General features: G+C 61.4%; 1 protein-coding gene across 6 annotated transcripts; it reads left to right on the forward strand.

Moving 5' to 3' along the window:
• Positions 1–2031: 2031 nt before the first annotated feature.
• Positions 2032–18927, forward strand: RAPGEF3 (Rap guanine nucleotide exchange factor 3). Of its 6 annotated transcripts, none has more exons than XM_071799896.1 (28): positions 2032–2167; positions 2333–2419; positions 7244–7297; positions 7931–8037; positions 8172–8293; positions 8411–8585; positions 8835–8919; positions 9416–9476; positions 9682–9758; positions 9848–9994; positions 10884–10993; positions 11200–11288; positions 12216–12294; positions 13032–13182; positions 13266–13348; positions 13600–13639; positions 14491–14572; positions 14643–14789; positions 14907–15004; positions 15334–15459; positions 15543–15724; positions 15810–15900; positions 16656–16706; positions 17097–17184; positions 17309–17373; positions 17608–17662; positions 17749–17820; positions 18583–18927. In XM_071799896.1, the coding sequence occupies exons 1-28, from the start codon at positions 2162–2164 to the stop codon at positions 18699–18701; spliced, it is 2649 nt and encodes an 882-aa protein (XP_071655997.1). In that variant the 5' UTR covers positions 2032–2161; the 3' UTR covers positions 18702–18927. The 6 variants fall into 6 exon arrangements, with proteins under 6 accessions (XP_071655997.1, XP_071655998.1, XP_071655999.1 ...); XM_071799897.1 differs by having other exon boundaries at positions 13032–13113; XM_071799898.1 differs by lacking the exon at positions 2333–2419.
• Positions 18928–19197: the final 270 nt, after the last annotated feature.

Genomic DNA, 19197 nt, shown 5'->3' on the forward strand with positions numbered 1-19197 from the left:
ATAATACACTCGCAATCCTGCGAGTAGAAATACACGTGAAAATGTGCACGGAATAGTACACATGCTTATGTGGAAGCACGGGAGGAAAATACACCCGCGATTCTGCGAGGAGTAATTTTACACGTGGCCGTATTGAGCACGGAAGGTATAAATACACGTGCAAATGTGCAGGAAAGTATAGATACACTCGCAGTCCTACGAGGAGCAATTGTACTCACAGCCGTGGCCGCAAGGCAAGCGGACTCTCCATCCCGGGGGGGTCCCGGCGGCAGCATCTCGGTCCTGCCCCGAGTGACCCGCGACAATGGGCAGAGCCTCCCCGACAGTTTTATTGGCTGATCTGACTGACTGTGGGCCTTCCAGAAGCTTCTCCGCACCCCCACCCTGGGTGTGGGTGCCCCTGAAGCCTCCAAACACCCCCCACACTGGTCCAAACACCCCCACACTGGCCGCGGGTGCCCAGCGGCTCCGTGGCGCCTGGGCGCTCCCTTCTCTTAACGACCCTGGCCAGGGGGTCTGGGGCCAAACAAAAGCTGTAGCAGAGAGGGGGAGATGTGCCTACTCCTTCCATGATGAGGGAGGGAGGGGGTAAGAGGGGGGGTTGCATGCTGCCACAAGCGGGATCGGGGAGGGAGTTTTACACCTTGGAGATCCCGGACCAAACAACCGCAGACAAGAGCGAACTCCGGGCACGGCGTAAGTGGTGACGGATCCCGATGCGAGACTCTGGGGTGCGGGGGTGGTTTGTTGTGATCCGGCTGCAGCAGCACCCGGAGCCTCAAGGTCTCCAGGAGAAATACAAAATGCACCTTTCTGCCCCGGGGCGCTGGCGGGAGGAGCAGCCGGGGGGAGGAAGGGTTGGTAGCCCCTTCCCGCACGGCTGCTCAAGGATTCTTGCCCAAGGCCACGCTGGGAGATCTGATCTCCCCACGGGGGGTGGCCCCAAGGGGTGACAGTCCCGGGGAGCCTGACGTGACCCCCAAAGTCCTTGGGGCACCTAAATGAGGGATGAAGCAGCATTGCCTCAAGGATGCTGCTCCAAACCACTTGTATCCAGCTGACATGTCTCATCGCTTTGCTGGTTGGGGTGGGGGTTTATTGAAATACAAACATGTTCAAATATATATATATATATATTTAAAATGAAAAATAGGGTTTATTTCGAAATTTAAACCTCTTTTTTTGGCAGAAAACCCTTTCTTTTTAGCCAAAAGTCCCACTCCCAGGACCGCTGGGCCACGCTCCAGCTCTGCTCCTCCGTCCCCCCACGCAGAGGCTGGGACCAGCTCCCCAGTACAAACCACCTCTTGCTTCCAGCTCCTCTGGGCCCCGTTCTCCCCCCATCAGGCTGGACCCTGCAGGACCAGCCAGAGCAGGGAGGTCCCTGTGGTTCCCCGAACCCTGGGGTCTTGGTGGGGTGCACAGGGGAAGGGCAGGAGCTCCTCAAGTCACCCCAATCCCCAGGGTCTCATTGGGGTGCTCAAGGGAAGGGCAGGAGCTCAAGTCACCCCAATCCCCAGGGTCTCTTTGGGGTGCTCCAGGGAAGAGCAGGGGCTCCTGGGGACACCCCAATGCCCAGGAACTGGGGTCCCAGAAGGACACACAGGGAGTCAGGAGAAAGGTAGGGGCTCTTGAAGTCACCCCAATCCCCAGGGTCTCGGTGGGGTGCAGAGGGGAAGGGTAGGGGCTCCTGGGGACACCCCATTTCCTGGGGTCTTGGTGGGTGCTCAGGGGAAGGGCAGGAGCTCCTCAAGTCACCCCAATTCCCAGCGTCTCATCGGGGTGCTTGGAGGAAGGGCAGGGGCTCCTGGGGACACCCCGACCCCAGGGACTGGGTTCCCAGGGGGACACGCAGGGCTCAGGCTGGACGGGGCGCCCCGCGGCCGGGGGTCGGGGTTGGTCCCCCCAAGATACTCAGGCCGGGGTGTTCCCCAAAAGCCCATGGGGCGGAGGGCGAGAGCTGCGGGCGGGGTTCCCCGTTCCCGGCCCCGCTCCCGGTCCCATCCCACCCCGGGGCGGAGCCCAACCCGGCGCGGCGGCGGCGGCGGTGCCGAGCGCGTCCCGGCCCCGTCCTGGCCCGAGCGGAGCCGCCACCGGAGCAGCACCGGAGCCGCCCCGGAGCTGCGGCCGCGATGGCTTCGCCCCCCAGCGCCGCCGCCGCATGAAGGTTCGCGGGGCCGGGGCGGCGGGAGCGGCCGGGGAGGCGGCGCGGGGGGGCCCGGGAGCGCGGAGCCGGCAGCGAAACGGGCAGGAGCCGGGGGGCGGTGCTGCGCCCCCCGCAACGCCGCTGCCCGCCGGGGCTGCCGGTAACCGGCTCCCGGTGCTCCTGAAGAAGATGCACTTGTTCCGGAGCTGCAGCTACGAGATCCGGCTGGAGGGCGAGGGGGGCAGCCGGCCCCCCATCCAGGGCATCCGCTGGGTGAGTGAGGGCTGGGAGGGAGGGGACCCCCCCGGCAACCACCGAGAGTCCCCGGGGACGGACCTCGAGCCACGGAGCCCCCACGCTGCCGGGTTTCCCCTCGCAGAATCTCTCCTTGCTCTGGGTGTCTGTGCTTGGTTGGGGACGGGGTTCGCTGGAGCAAGAGCCAAGTGGGGCCCCGTAAGGCTTAACGCCACCTCCAGTCCCGCTTTACTAAGCACGGCCTGGCAGGGCAGGTCTGGCCCTTGGCTGCCTTCCCAGGGACCTGGCAGCAGGCTGGGATTAGGGACCTGCTCCCCACTTGTGTTTGCTGGCGCTGAGGAGAGCGAGGCGAGGTGAGCAGGGAGCCAGGTGTGCATGGAGCAATGTAAGGTGTGCATGGAGCAAAGTAAGGTGAGCAAGGCGAGGTGAGCAGGGAGCCAGGTGTGCATGGAGCAAAGCAAGGTGAGCAAGGCAAGGTGAGCAGGGAGCCAGGTGTGCATGGAGCAAAGCAAGGTGAGCAAGGCAAGGTGAGCAGGGAACCAGGTGTGCATGGAGCAAAGTAAGCTGAGCAAGGTGAGATGTGCATGGAGCAAAGCAAGGTGCACACAGAGTAAAACCAGGTGTGCAGCGAGCCAGACGTGCACAGAGCACAGCAAAGTGTGCAGGGAGCCAAGCCAGGTGAGCAGGAAGCAAGGTGTGCAGGGAGCAAAACAAGGTGTACACGGAGTAAAGCCAGGTGTGCAGGGAGCCAGGTGTGCACGGAGCAAAGCGAAGTGTGCAGGGAGCAAGGCGAGGCGAGCAGGGAGCGCACGTCTGCAGCTCTCGCCCCTTCTCCAGGCGGAGCCGGCACCCAGGCATGAAATGAGCCCGGTGCTATTGTGCTCGGGCACCCGGCAGCCGGGCAGCACCCCCAGCTCCGAGCGTGCGAACAGGAAACACCTTCCCCCGCAGCCCCACGGCACACGGGGTTCCAAACGTTCCCTCCCCACCGGATCGGGCTGTTTCTGCAGGAGAAACTCGTCACTTGGCAGCGGGACGACGCTCAACATCACGTCCTTCCTCTCTGGGTCCGTGCCGTCCCCTGGCCGGGAGCTGCTGGTCTCTTGGGGGTCTCTTGGGGTGTAAAAGGCACCTGGTCCCTGTTCTCAGCCTCTGTGCTGAGAGGTGACCCTGGAGCCTCCTCCCCTGCCCCAGCTGAGCTGGGTGACCTTCCCCTTCTCACACCGAGACAAATGCTTTTAAGGAACAAAAGTGAAATTAAGGGAGCAACCCCGCTTTCAGCATTTTTAAGAAAGCTCTTTTCTCTTTTTCCCCCTTTCTTCCTGATTTATTTTCTCCCCAGAACTTTTAGGAACTTAATTTTGGAGAGAGCAGGAAAGCCGCGGGCTGCAGCGTTACCGCGCTGAACTGATTAGGGTAGACCTGACCAAGTCACATGCGGCGTGACAGGAGTGTCCCCTCCCCGAGTGGCTCCCCTGTGCTTGGGGACAACCGCTGGCCATTGGAGGGGGTCTGATCTTTGCAGAGAAGGGGTGTTTGCCCCACTTTTTGCAGATAGGAGGGTGCTGCCACCAGTTAGCGGGGCAGGTGTGGGTGAGGCGGATGGCAGGGAACCGTCCGGCTGTGCCTTGGAGCAACAACATTGTCACTTGTCCCCATCGCTGCAAGGCTATGGCTCATGGAAGCTCCTCCTGGCGTCTTGGCTCCCGTTCGCTGGCATCAGCAAAACATCACAGCCCAATGTCCCCAAGGAGCTCCGTCCTTCACCCTTCCCAGAGCACAAGTGCTGCTGCGCCAGCTCTCACCGTGTCCCTGCAGAGGACAAAGTGGACCGAGCGTGTCCCAGGGGGGGTGGACGGCAAACCCCTGGCCGGCTGCCGTGCCTTTGGAGGCTGCGGATGGGCGAGGGCTTTCTCCGGAGCCGTAAAGCCTGAAAATAACTCCAGTTGTTTTTCCTCGGGATCCCAAACAAAAGCGGCGCGCGAGCGCGGAACGGTCGCGGGCGGCCTTGGCCGGCTGCCCGGCGCTGCCGGATTCCTGGAGACGGGCAGGATCTCAGCGCCGCGCGGCCCGGCAGCAGGAAGATGGAAAAGGCAACTCCTTAGGAAGCTGCTTGGAGACGGCGGGCGCGATGCTGCGACAATGAGACGGCGCTGAGGGTGGGGAGGGCATCCTGTGGATGGAGAGCTGGGGAGCAAGGATGCTGCAGGTTTTTGGGGCTGTCCGTGAGATTTTGCTGGTCTAGCAAAGAGAAAAACCCAGGAGGGTGAAGTCGCTCGGAGCGCTCATCCCAGGGCAGGGTTTTGCAAGTCTGCATCGGTGTCCTTGTGAGCGCAGCTTGGGGCAGGACCGTGACACATCCTGGCTCCTTCCCTCAAGGACAGACCTCACTTACGGGCTGTTTGGGGACCAGAGCAGCTTTCGCTTGCACCCAAGGGGGTGACACCGACCCCCGTGTCCCACGGGAGGCAGCTCCACGCTCCGGACGCAGCCCGGCTCCCATTTGCAAACATTTGCTCAGCGATTGCCGTGGTGTTTCCTGTTCCACGGGGCGGTCACGAGGCTCAGCAAAGTTTGCAGAGTGAGTAAGGCACCGTGTCCCCGGCCCAGTGGCACCGTGGCTGGGTCGGGAGTGTCCCCAGGGACCGGCTGCTGTCGCGGAGCCGCTGGTTTTCCATCTGCTCCCCAAATCGCTCCTGAGCTGGTTGCAAACTGCTGGGGGCAGGTTGGGGGCTTGAGGCAGCATCCGGAGCAGGATGGGGGAGCCCTGGGGGTTTGGAAAGGGCTGGAGGGAATGAGGGAACAGCTTGGGGCAGGCAGGGGTGAGCAGGCAGGTTTTAGGACAGGCAGGTAGGGTTTGGGATGCACTGGTAGGGTTTAGGATGGGCAGACAGAGTTTGGGATACACTGATAGGGTTTAGGATGGGCAGGCAGGGTTTGGGATGCACTGGTAGGGTTTGGAATGGGCTGGCAGGGTTTGGGAAAAGCAGGTAGGGTTTGGGATGAACAGACAGAGTTTAGGACAGGCAGGCAGGGTTTGGGATGCACTGGTAGGGTTTGGGACGGACAGGCAGGGTTTGGGACGGACAGGCAGGGTTTAGGACAGCCAGGCAGGGTTTGGGGTGCATTGGTAGGGTTTAGGATGGACAGGCAGGGTTTGGGATGGACAGGCAGGGTTTAGGACAGGCAGGCAGGGTTTGGGATGCACTGGTGGGGTTTAGGATGGGCAGGCAGGGTTTGGGATGCACTGGTGGGGTTTGGGACAGGCAGGCAGGGTTTGGGACGGACACATCACCCACTTGAGCACCCATCAGGTGTCCATCTCCATCACCTTCCTGCCTGCACCAAGGTGCCAGGGCTGTTTGCTTCCCCTCACCTCCTGGTCGGTGCTTTTACCCTTGAATTAATTTGCAAAGAAGGCTTCTGCGGCTAATTACTCCTGCCCTTGGCTTCCTTAATTGAGGATTTCATCCGGCCGTCCCTATTGCTGAGGTTGCTCAATGCCCTCGAGCAACCCCGAGCCAGCAGATCCGAGTCGCATCCGGCCCAGAAGACGCCGTGTTTCACATCCCCACCACCTCCACCCGCAGCCCAGGGTGCTGCAGGGTCCTTACAGCCAGAAATAAATGGGGGGAACCCCAAAACCTTCCCTCGGAGGTGCAGACACCCCACGGAAGGGGGTGCGGCTTGGGGTTAAGGCTCAAAGGGCCGGGGGAGAACAGGTCTGATGGGTGCTGGGTGCTCTTGGCTTCCCCCAGCCCATGCTTTATGCAGTTGAAAGGTCATTTATTCACGGCCATGGCCACGCAGGAGCCCCCACCCCTGTTAAACGGAGTGAAAAACCCAGCGGGTTCCTGGGGTTTTCCATCCCCAAGGGTGTGTTTGCCCCTTTTAGGGAGCACGGAATTGCCGGTGAACCGGGTGTGCTGTGATCTATGAGGTTTCCTTTTGCTCCCTTCCCACTGACACCCATCCCATTTTAGGCACACCTCTTGTTGAATTTAACCCGCTCGTGTGCTCGGTGACTTTGCTGGTCCATCATTCCCAGATCTCCCCTAAAATCCTTTGGCAGAACAGCTTCATATCCACCAGCTCTTTGGTACCAAGCGTGAGGTTGCACATCACCCATAGCGATTCGGTTCTTTGGCTGCCGCGCTCCTCTGGGCACCAGGGACCCCATGTCCCGGTGGTTTGTTACAGCCGATTTTTCAGGAATTATTGCATAGATTTATATTTTTATATATATATTTATACATAGATAATAGCATTATATTTATATAGATGTATAGTTGTTCCCATTCCCGCTGTGATTTGAGAACTGTCTCCCAATACAATGCTTGCAGGGGAGGGTCCTTGCGCTCTTCCCCAAATCTATAGGAGTTTGGGATCTTCTCCACGTCCTCTGTGTTTGAACCCAGGTTCAAAGCTGTAGGAAACCCCCCCAGACTGAACACCTGTCCCTCCCCGGGGGATCCGTTCTCAAGTCCTTCACCTCCAGTGGCAAATTCCACGTCTCAAACACCACGTCTTTGATCCCTGTTTGATCCCTTTTAACTCCTTTTATCTCCAGCTCCTTTGTTTGAATGCGCTTTCCTTTCTGAAGCTCAACGTAACCACGGGGGGTGTCTGGGGGTTCGGGCCCCATACGCGGGGACACTCATCTCATTGCCCAGATGAGGCTGAAATGCACCATAGAATCATTGAATAGTTCGCATTGAAGAGACATTTAAGTCATCCGGTCCAACCCACTGCAATGAGCAGGGACTTGTTGGGGTGTTCAGGGCGAGGGGGACACGGCAGAGCCCCCACGGCCACCAACACCCCTGTATTTTCAATTTTCAGACCCCGCTTTTGGAGACTGAATCCACCCTGGACTATGGACACAGCCTCACCCAGGTGGGGAGGGCTTGGAAAACATACGAGGAGATGAGTTTGGGGAAGGGGGAGATGGAAAAACAGGTCCTGGGGGTGTGGGGCCAGAGCACCCCCTGCCCTGGGGCTCAGCTCCTGGGTGCTCATGCCCTTGGGATGGATTGTTCCTGGGGGTGGGTGATGAGGATCATGGACTGTGTGGGATGTTGGGGTCCGTGCCCTCCCCGTTTGAAGGGGCTGGAACACAAGTGTGATGGGAGCGGCTGAGGGACCTGGGGGGTTCAGCTGGAGAACAGGAGCTGAGGGGAGACCTTCTGATCTCTGAACTGCCTGAAAGGAGCTTGGAGCATGGAGGGGGTTGGTCTGTGCTCCCAAGGGATAAAACAAGAGGAAACGGCCTCAAGTTGCACCAGGGGAGGTTGAGGTTGGATCTGGGGAACAATTTCTTCCCCAAAGGGCTGTGGGGCATTGAACAGGCTGCCCAGGGCAGTGCTGGAGCCACCATCCCTGGAGGGTTGGACAGACGGACATGAGGTTCTCAGGACATGGGGCAGTGCTGGGGTGGGGAATGGTTGCACTTGACGGTCTTTTCCAACCCAAATGATTCTGTGATTTCCCCCATTTCCCAATCCGCTCCCTAATCCTCCTCCCCCCCAGGCATCCCCAGAGAAGATCTGGCGCGCGGGAAAGCTCCTGTTCACCCACCTCACCAGCTCCCGCCCCGGCCTCATCCGGGACCACAAGCATCACCTGCGGCACCACAGGTGGGACCCACGGCCACACCGGGGGACACCACGGGCTCCGAGGGTGACAGGGCTGGTCCTGCCCATCCCCAACAGGGGTGCTGGGTGTTACAGCCCGGTTTTGGGAACAATCCTGTCATCCTGTCCCCTTGCAGGCAGTGCTGCTCGGGGAAGGAGCTGGTGGACTGGCTGCTGAGCGCCGGGCTGGCCGTGCAGACACGCAGCCAGGCTGTCGGCATCTGCCAGGTGCTGGTGGACGGTGGCATCCTGACCCACGGTGAGGACAGGCGGTGGCGGGTGACAGGGTGACAAGCACACTGGGGGCTCCCAGGGGTGCACCAGCCACCCCATGGGTCTCCCAGCCGAGCTGATGGGCGCTCTCCCCTCCCCGCAGTGAAGCAGGAGTGGCATTTCCAGGACAAGGACACCCAGTTTTATCGCTTTGCCGAGCTGGAGCTGAGCCCCGAGCCCGGCGCCGGGCTGCGGGATGCGGAGGAGCTGCTGGAGGCACTGGCCTTCCTGGCCCAGCTGGGTCCCGATGCGCTGCTCACCATGGCCCTGCGCAAACCGTGGGTGGCCAGGGGGTCCCCAGGGGACTGAGAAGGGATGAGAAGGGATGGGGGGCTCATTTGGACCCTGCTCTGGGGGAATCTGAAGCACCAAAGGGATGGGGGGACCTGAGCATCTCTTCCACGGCTGGCAGATGGGGAGGAGAATGTGGCTGCCCAGGCAGGGTTTGTGCATGGCGAGGGGTGTCTGTGCCCCGGGATGAGGGGACAGGGGACACAGGTGGCTGCTCACCCCCCGCTGCCCTCCAGGCCTGCCCAGCGCACAGAGGACGAGCTGGAGCTCATCTTTGAGGAGCTGCTGCACATCAAAGCCGTGGCTCATCTCTCCAACTCGGTGAGTGCGGCCGTGTCCATCCCCCCCATGACCTGTGTGTCCCCCCCAAAGCTGCTCCTGGTCCCCAAATCCTCCTGCATCCCATCACTTCCGTTTAGCAGGGCCTGTTGCAATAGGACAAGGGGTGATGGTTTTAAACTAAAGGATTAAGGCTGGATATAAGGAATTGTTGCCCTGAGGGTGGTGAGAGCCTGGCCCAGGTTCCCAGAGAGGTGGTGGATGAACCATCCCTGGAGACATCCCAGGCCAGGCTGGATGGGGCTCTGAGCACCCTGAGCTGCTGAAGATGTCCCTGCTCATGGCAGGGGTGGCACTGGGGAGCTGGGAAGGTCCCTGCAACCCAAACCCTTCTATGATTCTATAATTCTGTGATTCCCACCTGGGCATCCTCTCCTGTCCCTCTCTGAGCATCCCCAGGTCCCCTTCCCACCTTGTCCCCTGTGTCCCCTCCTCACTCAGCTCCGGGCTGGGGTGACCCAGGTGCCTCTTTCCGCAGGTGAAGCGGGAACTGGCGTCCGTGCTGATGTTCGAATCGCACCCGAGAGCGGGCACCGTGCGTGAGTATCGCGTGTCCCAGGAGAGAGGGTCCCCAGCCTGGGGACAACACCTGGAGCTGTAGTTATTGATGGGGGTGCTCCTGCTGTCTCCTGGTGGCCCAAGGATGGAGGGGACAGGAGCATTCACCTGGGCTGGGGGCTCAGGATGGGGTGGATGCTTGGGGCTCCCCCTCTTTGACTGCTGGATGTCACCGTTCCCTGGCAGTGTTCAGCCAAGGAGATAAAGGCACCTCATGGTACATCATCTGGAAGGGCTCGGTGAACGTGGTCACCCACGGCAAGGTGGGTACGTCCTCTCCAGACACTCACCATCCCCCAGCAGGGACAAGGGCTCCCACCCCGTCCCCCACCCATCATGTCACCCCCGCCAGGGCTTGGTGGCCACCCTGCACGAAGGGGACGACTTTGGGCAGCTGGCGCTGGTGAACGACGCGCCGCGGGCGGCCACCATCATCCTGCGGGAGGACAACTGCCACTTCCTCCGCGTGGACAAGCAGGATTTCAACCGCATCCTCAAGGTGACGGGGGCTATGGGGGGGCTCGGTGCCAGTCGGGGTGCACTGTGCAACCCCAGGGTGCTGGGAGAGGAGGACGCTTCTCTATGTGACAGTGTGGTGGCTTGGGATGCCACCAGCTAGATGAGCATTGCCTGATGGATCCAAGCTGGGCTGAGGGGACAAGCAGTAATGTCCATCTGGGCTGCGATGGAGGGATGGAGAGCAACCCTGCGGGGTGATGGCGGATAAAAGATGGGACATGAACAGCAATGTGTGCTGGTGCCAGATCAATGGTACCCTGGGCTGCATCCCCAGCCCCGTGGGCAGCAGGTGGAGGGAGGGGATTGTCCCCTCTGCTCCCCTCTGTGAGACCCCCCGGGCACCGCGTCCAGCTCTGGGGTCCTGAGCACAGCACAGACCTGGACCTGCTGGAGAGGGGCCAGAGGAGCCGCAGAAATGATGCGAGGCTGGGGCAGCTCTGCTGGGAGGAACGGCTGAGAGAGCTGGGGTGTTCAGCTGGGGAAGAGAAGCTCCGGGGAGACCTTAGTGCGGCCTTTCCGTGCTTAAAAGGGGCCTGAAGAGAGATGGGGACAGACTTTTGAGCAGGTTCTGTTGTGATAGGACAAGGGGTGATGGTTTTAAACTAAAGGAGGGAGATTCAGGCTGGATAAAAGGCAATTGTTGCCCTGAGGGTGGTGAGAGCCTGGCCCAGGTTGGGCAGAGAGGTGGTGGATGAACCATCCCTGGAGACATCCCAGGCCAGGCTGGACGGGGCTCTGAGCACCCTGAGCTGCTGAAGATGTCCCTGCTCATGGCAGGGGTGGGTAAGGTGACACTTGAAGGTCTCTTCAACCCAAACCATCTGTGATTCTGTGTTTCCATGACTATAAGGACTGCTTTTTCTCTCTAGGATGTGGAGGCCAACACCGTGCGCCTGAAGGAGCACGGGAAGGTGGTGCTGGTCCTGCAGAAGAACCTGCAAGGTGGCAGCAACCAGCCAGCGCCAGCGCGGAGCAGCAGGTGACAGCAGCCTGTCCCCGTCCCCCTGCTCCCTCTGCTGTGCTCTGGCTTCCCGCAGCGAGTTTGCTGGGAGGACTGTGTCCCCGGAGGGGAACGGGGACATCAGGCCATGCTGATGAGCTGTGTCGAGTGGCCCAGCGTGGTGGCCCTGCCCACAGTTGGGGTGCTGCGTCCTCCCCTGATGTCCCCCATGCTCTGCCCGCCAGGTACTTTGTGATGGCTGGGACGCCGGAGAAGATCCTGGAGCATCTGCTGGAGTTCATGAGGCTGGATGCCACCCTCTACGACCCCGTGGGTAGGTGGGGGTGTCCCCGTGCTCCAGGGACCACATCCCAGAGCAACCCTGGGGACATGGCGCTGGCGTGGGGGCCAGCACCCAGCGAGACTGCCTTATTTCCAGTGTTCAGCCCCAAAAACTGGTCCTCTCACCCTAAAATCCCCCATTGTGGCCAGGAGAAGGAGGAAGCCCCAGTGCCCAGAGCAGACCCAGGGTAGTGACCATCCCTGTGCTGAGCACCGGGGAGGCCAAACGTTGAATTCTGGGGGTAGTTTTTGGCCCCTCAGAACAAGAAGGACCTTGAGGTGGTGGAACAAGTTCAGAGAAGGGAATGGAGCTGGGGAAGGGGCTGGAGAAGGAGGTTGAGGTTGGAAATTTGGGATAATTTCTTCCCCACAGGGCTGTGGGGCATTGAACAGGCTGCCCAGGGCAGTGCTGGAGTCACCATCCCTGGAGGGTTGGACAGACGGACATGAGGTTCTCAGGACATGGGGCAGTGCCAGGGGTGGGGAATGGTTGAACTCGATGATCTTGAGGGGCTTTTCCAACCCAAACGATCCTGTGTTTCTATCTCCTCCCTCCTCTCCCACGTCTCTCCACCTCCCTCTGCTGTTGGAGACAGGAGACCAGGAGATGTCCCCAGCGGGTACCAAATCAGCGCTGCCAAGCCAGCGTCACCGGGGCTGCCTTGTCTGCTGAGCACTGAGCTTTAGCACAACCCCTTAATTCTCCTCCATCCCCCAGAGCCCACAGCCCTTCCCAGGGCTTTTAGGAGCCGAAAGTGACCCACAATGAGCACGGTCACCATGGGGGACATCGCAGACCGACCCCACGCAGGGCATGGGTGACACTTCCCTGGGCAGCCATGCTGCCTGGCTGTGACCACTGTGTCCCAAATACACTGGGGACCATGACGGGTGACCACTGGTGGCTTCTGTCTTGCAGACACGCTGTTGGGGGATTTTCTGCTGACCTACACCGTGTTCATGCCGACCACGCAGCTCTGCAGAGCTCTGCTCCACCAGTATCCTTCAGCGGCTGGAACTGGGAGGGACTGGGTTCCATCCTACCCCGTGCACCCCCCGCCAGGGACCAGCAGCTTGGTCCCTGTCACCCCAGTGGGACCCCTGAATTTTCCGCTCTGTGAGACCCCCCGGGCACCGCGTCCAGCTCTGGGGTCCTGAGCACAGCACAGACCTGGACCTGCTGGAGAGGGGCCAGAGGAGCCGCAGAAATGATGCGAGGCTGGAGCAGCTCTGCTGGGAGGAACGGCTGAGAGAGCTGGGGTGTTCAGCTGGGGAAGAGAAGCTCCGGGGAGACCTTAGTGCGGCCTTTCCGTGCTTAAAAGGGGCCTGAAGAAAGATGGGGACAGACTTTTGAGCAGGGCCTGTTGCGATAGGACAAGGGGTGATGGTTTTAAACTAAAGGAGGGAGATTCAGGCTGGATAAAAGGGAATTGTTGTCCCTGAGGGTGGTGAGAGCCTGGCCCAGGTTGGCCAGAGAGGTGGTGGATGAACCATCCCTGGAGACATCCCAGGCCAGGCTGGACGGGGCTCTGAGCACCCTGAGCTGCTGAAGATGTCCCTGCTCATGGCAGGGGTGGGTAAGGTGACACTTGAAGGTCCCTTCAACCCAAACCCTTCTGTGATTCCATGAATCCCCCAGGCTCTTGGGCACAGGGCACATCCCCATCTCCAGTCCCATCCTGTGGGTCCTTGCCTGCTCCCCACCACCCCCGCTGGTGTCCTTGACTGGTCCCAGTTTCCGCGCGGAGCCGCTGGAGGGGTCAGAGCAGGACAAGGCCACCTACTCCCTGCACAAGCGCCGGAAGATCCTGCGGCTGGTGAGCCAGTGGGTGCTGCTCTACGGGCGGCTGTTGCAGGGCGACCGCAGCACCACAGCCCTGCTGCAGGTACGGGAGGGGGACAGGGATGTCCCCAGGGGGGTCTGGCTGTCACAGCCCCATGCTGACCACTGGGCACCTTCCTCCCGCAGAACCTGGCGGACCTGGCGAGCCGGGACCCCCGCCTGGGCGCGATGGTGCAGGAGCAGGGACAGGAGCGGCGGCGGCCCTGGGCGTGAGTCCCCCGAGGAGGGAGATGTGTCCCCAACCAACAGAACCTGGTTCTGTCCCCCAGTGCCACCACTGGTGCCCGTGTCCCACACCCCCCGTGTCCTGCACCCCAGCCACAGGGAGGGTGTCACACACCACTGGGACACCCCAGGGCCCGGGGTCACAGGGATGCTCAGGCTGCACCAACCCAGTTTTATCTCCAGCATGAGGTGATGGTCATGGGGCTCTAACAGGACCTGTATCTTCTCTCTGCAGAATGGAGAACGGAGATGGCAGCGTTTCTCCCCAGCCCAAGGTAGGGGTGGCCCTGTGGGGGGTGGGTGTAGAGCTCTGGGTCAACTCTTGTCCCCTGGGGACCCTTGGCCAGAGGGGTGGCATCTGGAATATTGTGTTCCCCATTTGCAATGTGCTTTTTCTCCAGCAGCGTGTCCTTTCTGCGGCTCGACTTGGGTTGTGGGGAGCCCTGGCAGGGTCCTGGGGACAGCAGGGTGACCATGAGCCAGCACTGGGCCCCTGTGGCCAGGAAGCCAATGGGACCTGGGGTGGGTTAGAAGGGGGTGGTCAGTAGGTCAGAGAGGTTCTCCTGCCCCTCTGCTCTGCCCTGGGGAGACCACACCTGGAATCTTGTGTCCAGTTGTGGCCCCTCAGCTCCAGAAGGACAGGGAACTGCTGGAGAGAGTCCAGCGCAGCCACCAAGATGCTGGAGGGAGTGGAGCATCTCCCGTGTGAGGAAAGGCTGAGGGAGCTGGGGCTCTGGAGCTGGAGAAGAGGAGACTGAGGGGGGACTCATTCCTGGGGATCAATATGGAAAGGGGCAGTGTCAGGAGGATGGAGCCAGGCTCTTCTGGGTGACAACCAGTGACAGGACAAGGGGCAATGGGTGCAAACTGGAACACAGGAGGTTCTGCTTAAATACGAGAAGCAACTTGTTCCTGGTGAGGGTGGCAGAGCCTGGCCCAGGCTGCCCAGGGGGGTTGTGGAGTCTCCTTCTCTGCAGACATTCAAACCCGCCTGGTTCCTGTGGAACCTCAGCTGGGTGTTCCTGCTCCATGGGGGGATTGCACTGGATGAGCTTTCCAGGTCCCTTCAGCCCCTGACACTCTGGGATTCTGTGATCTCCCCCACTTTCTCCCACCGTGGCCGCAGGCTCAGAGCTCAGCGAGCTGGCTGGCGAGCCAGGAGGAGGCGACTCTGAACAGCAGCTGTGCCTTAAGAGCCCAGGACAAAGGTACAGGGCAGGGTGGGCACCGTCCCCTCCCCAGCAGTGCGACACTAAATCCCGTTTCCATCCCCCGTAGTGCCCTACGAGATCTACAGAGCCGACCACTCGTGCCTGGTCACCGTGCTGCCTGTCAACGCCTCGGTGCGGGATGTCCTGCGGTCGCTCGCCCCCCGGCTCGGCCGGCACGGGGAGCACGTCCTGGTGAAGGTGAATTCAGCTGGAGGTGAGGACGGCATCGCGGGGAGGTCACCGTGCCGTGGTGGCAATGTCCCCTGCCCTGCCAGGACCTGATCCCTTCTCTGTCCCCACACCCACTCACCCAGTGTCCTGTCTCCCACAGATAAAGTGGGGCTGCAGCCGGATGCCGTGGGGGTGTTCACAGCACTGGGGCTCAACGAGCGGCTCTTTGCCGTCAGCGTGGAGGAGCTGGGCAGCCTGGTAAGCCTGGGGGTCTTAGAATCATAAATCATTGAATAGTTTGGGTCGAAGGGACCTTCAAATGTCATCCAGTGCCATGAACAGGGACATCTTCAGCAGCTCAGGTTGCTCAGAGCCCCGTCCAGCCTGGCCTGGGATGTCTCCTGGGATGGGACGTGGCTTGGGGATGGGCAGCACCAGGCTGGGCACCCCCAGAGTGGGATTTGGGGCTGGGCTTGGGGGAGTCCATCCCTCCCTGCTCCTCTCCCCTGGGGAAGGGGCTGGTGTCACCATCCCCGCTGTGGTTGCTGATGGCAGGAGGGGTTGGACGTCCCCTCTGCTGTCCCCAGACACCCCACCCTGAGCAGCTGGGCCCCCACGTCGGCTCCTCAGAGACCCTGGACCTCATCAGCTCCAAGGACCTGGCCAGTCACCTCACCGACTACGACTGGAACCTCTTCAAGAGCATCCACCAGGTAGGGCCAGCGTGGGGGCGGGAGACGCCTCCGGGGTGGTGGCTTTTGGGCCACCCCCTCAACCACCGCCTGGGGTTCTGCAGGTGGAAATGATTCACTACATCGTGGGGCCGCAGAAGTTTCACGAGGTGACCACGGCCAACCTGGAGCGGGTGATGCGGCGGTTCAACGAGCTGCAGTACTGGGTGGCCACCGAGCTGTGCCTGTGCCCCGAGGTGGGCCGGCGAGCCCAGCTCCTCCGCAAGTTCATCAAACTGGCTGCACAGTGAGTCCCCCGACCATCTGCCACCCGGTCCCGCGAGGATGGAACCGGTGGTGACCTCCCTGCCTAACTCCATCCTCACCTGCAGCCTCAAGGAGCAGAAGAACCTGAATTCCTTCTTTGCGGTGATGTTTGGTGTGAGCAACACGGCCGTCAGCCGCCTGGCCAGGACCTGGGAGGTGATGAACCAACTCCGGGCTGCTGCCGGGTCCCCAGAGCTCTGCAGGGATCAGAGAATCAGAGAATTCTTGTAGTTAAAGAGATCCTCAAGATCATTGAGTTAACCCACCCCTGGCACTGCCCCATGTCCTGAGAACCTCATGTCCGTCTGTCCAGCCCTCCAGGGGTGGTGACTCCAGCACTGCCCTGGGCAGCCTGTTCAATGCCCCACAGCCCTCTGGGGAAGAAATTGTTCCCCAGATCCAACCTCAACCTCCCCTGGCGCAACTTGAGGTCATTTCTTCTTGTTTTATCCCTTGGGAGCACAGACCAACCCCCTCCATGCTCCAAGCTCCTTTCAGGCAGTTCAGAGATCAGAAGGTCTCCCCTCAGCTCCTGTTCTCCAGCTGAACCCCCCAGGTCCCTCAGCCGCTCCCATCACACTTGGGCTCCAGCCCCTCACCAGCTCCATTGCCGGGTCCCCTGAGCAGGGGTGATACTGTGTGACTTGGGTGCTGGGGTCCCATCAGTCTCTGCACCCCAAAGCTCTGGTCCTGCTGAGGGCAGGGGGCTGGGATCGGCCCTGGGGGCTGGTTAGACCCAGCCTGGGGCCAGAATCCCCTGTAATGGAGCAGCTCTGCGCCCATGGGGTACCGGAGCAGCAGAGCCCAGGGGTGCAAAGGGGTGAATGCAGAGCAGGAGGTGGCAGCGGAGCTGGGGCGATCTGGGGGTGGCAGAGCTGGGTGCTGGCACCCATGACCCTCTCTCTGCACAGAGGCTGCCCCACAAGATTCGAAAGCTGCACTCGGCGCTGGAGCGGATGCTGGTGAGCGCAGCCCCCTCGTGTCCCATATGCGCCTCCTGCTCCATGTCCCCCTTCCTGTCCTGTGTCCCCTTCATGTCCCATGTCTCCCTTCCCACCTCATATCCCCCTCCTGCCCCGTATCCCACTTCTCACCCCATGTCCCCTTCCTGCCCCATGTCACCCTTCTCACCCTGTACCTTCCTTCCCTCCCCATGTCCCCTTGCTACCCCATGTCCCCTTCCCACCTCGTATCCCCCTTCCCGGAGGGTTTTGGGGAGCAGAGGGCAGACTGGGGGGAGTTTTGTGACACAGGGTCACCCCAGTTTGCTGGGGCTCCCAAAAGCTACAAGGTCCCAGGGGTGCCACTGTGTCCCCTGCCTGCCCTGTGCTGAGTTTTCTCTCCATCCCCAGGACCCATCGTGGAACCACAGGGTCTATCGCTTGGCTGTCGCCAAGCTGAGTCCCCCCATCATCCCCTTCATGCCCCTCCTGCTCAAAGGTGGGTGCCTTGGCTTGGGGGGCGGCTGGGAATGGGTTGTGTGGGGGGGCAGGGACCCTTTTGGGGACACCCAGCCCACCCCAGGGACCAGAAGACCCAATCTGATCCCCAAAACCCCTCGCAGACATGACGTTCATCCACGAGGGCAACCGCACGATGGCCGAGAACCTCATCAACTTTGAGAAGATGGTGAGTGGGGCGGGTTGGCGGGTTGGCTCCCCGGGGACCCCATTTGGGGCACCTTCTGTGTCCCCATTCCCTGGGATGCAGACCCAGAGCATCCCCACGGTGTTAGGGCAGAATCCCCCACCCCAGCCAGGACCCCCGGGGCAGCCGCAGCTGCCGGTGAAGCTGGAGGGGACAGTGTTTTACCAGCAAAGTGGGGCCAGGTGACAGCAAGTGACCTTTGTGCGTTACCCACAGCACATGATGGCAAAGACCCTGCGTGTCCTGCAGCGCTGCCGGGGCCAGGCGCACGGTGAGTGTCCCTGGGGGGGCACGGACCCTGGGGACCGACGCTCCCGTGGGGACGGGGCTGAGCTCCTGCTCTCTGTCCACATCCAGCTCCGCTGTCCCCACTGCGAAGTCGCTCCCCACACCGGCCGGAGGACCCCAAGTCCATCAGGATCTCCACGTGTAGGTCTGGGGGTCACCCATCTGCCCTCCCACCCCTTGGGGCCCACCCGGGGGAGCATGCACCCACTGTCCTTGGTGGGGAGGTCCCACAGGGACACCCTGAGGGTGTCAACCTGGTTGTGGTGGGTGAAAGTTGGTTTGGATGCTGCTGATGGAGAGGGTTGGCCAGCGGTGATGGAGAGGGTTGACCAATGGAGAGGGTTGGCCAGCGGTGGTGGAGAGGGTTGACCAATGGAGAGGGTTGGCCAGCGATGGTGGAGAGGGTTGGCCAGCAGTGGTGGAGAGGGTTGGCCAGCGGTGATGGAGAGGGTTGGCCAGTGGTGATGGACAGGGTTGACCAATGGAGAGGGTTGGCCAGTGGTGATGGAGAGGGTTGGCCAATGGTGATGGAGAGAGCTGGCCAGCGGTGATGGACAGGGTTGACCAATGGAGAGGGTTGGTCAGCGGTGATGGAGAGGGTTGGTCAGCGGTGATGGAGAGGGTTGGTCAGCGGTGATGGAGAGGGTTGGTCAGCGGTGATGGAGAGGGTTGGTCAGCGGTGATGGAGAGGGTTGGCCAGCGGTGATGGAGAGGGTTGGGCAATAGTGATGGAGAAGGTTGGCCAATGGAGAGGATTGGGCAATGGTGATGGAGAAGGTTGGCCAATGGTGGTGGAGAAAGTGGGCCAGAGGTGATGGGGAGGGTTGGCCGATGATGATGGAGGGGGTTGACCAGCTGGAGGTTGAGCGGTGAGCGCAGCCCTGATCCTGGCTCTCCTGGCAGGCTCGGAGCAGTCGCTGAGCGTGCGGAGCCCTGTCTCCACCTGGGCGTACCTGCAGCACCTGAAAGCCATCGACAGCCAGAAGGAGCTGCTGCGGCTCTCCCGCGACCTGGAGTCCTGACAGGCCCGAGGGGACCGGAGCAGGGACGCATCACCCTGTGTTGGTGGCAGGGACAGCCCTGTGGCTCTGCTCCTGGTGGCACCGGGCACGGGGCTGCGCTGGAGCCGCCTGGGAGCCGCCTGTGCTCAGCTGTGCTGTGGGTGCCGGGACCAGCACCGCGAGGCGGCTGGGAGCCCACGAGGCTGCGGGCAGGCGCAGGGAGCAATAGAGATATTTTTGTACACAAGGCTGCACTCCCCTGTCTCTGTGCAGCAGCCAGGATTCCCTCCCCACACCGGCCGGGGGCGATGGAGCCCTGGCTGCCTCCCCAGTGCTGCCCACCCTGGGAGAGGCCCCGTCCTGAGCCAGAGCATCCCTGTGCACAGGGGACACCTGGTTGTCCCCATTGGGGTGCAGACACCCAGGCTGAGCTCAGGGTCTGGCTCATGCTGCTCTGCTGCCCCACAGATCTGGGAGCAGCCCCACAGGTGACCTGTCCTTCCCTCTGTCCTGTGTG

The sequence above is a fragment of the Patagioenas fasciata genome, chromosome 28 (assembly GCF_037038585.1).
Source record: "Patagioenas fasciata isolate bPatFas1 chromosome 28, bPatFas1.hap1, whole genome shotgun sequence".
Taxonomy (NCBI): Eukaryota; Metazoa; Chordata; class Aves; order Columbiformes; family Columbidae; genus Patagioenas; species Patagioenas fasciata.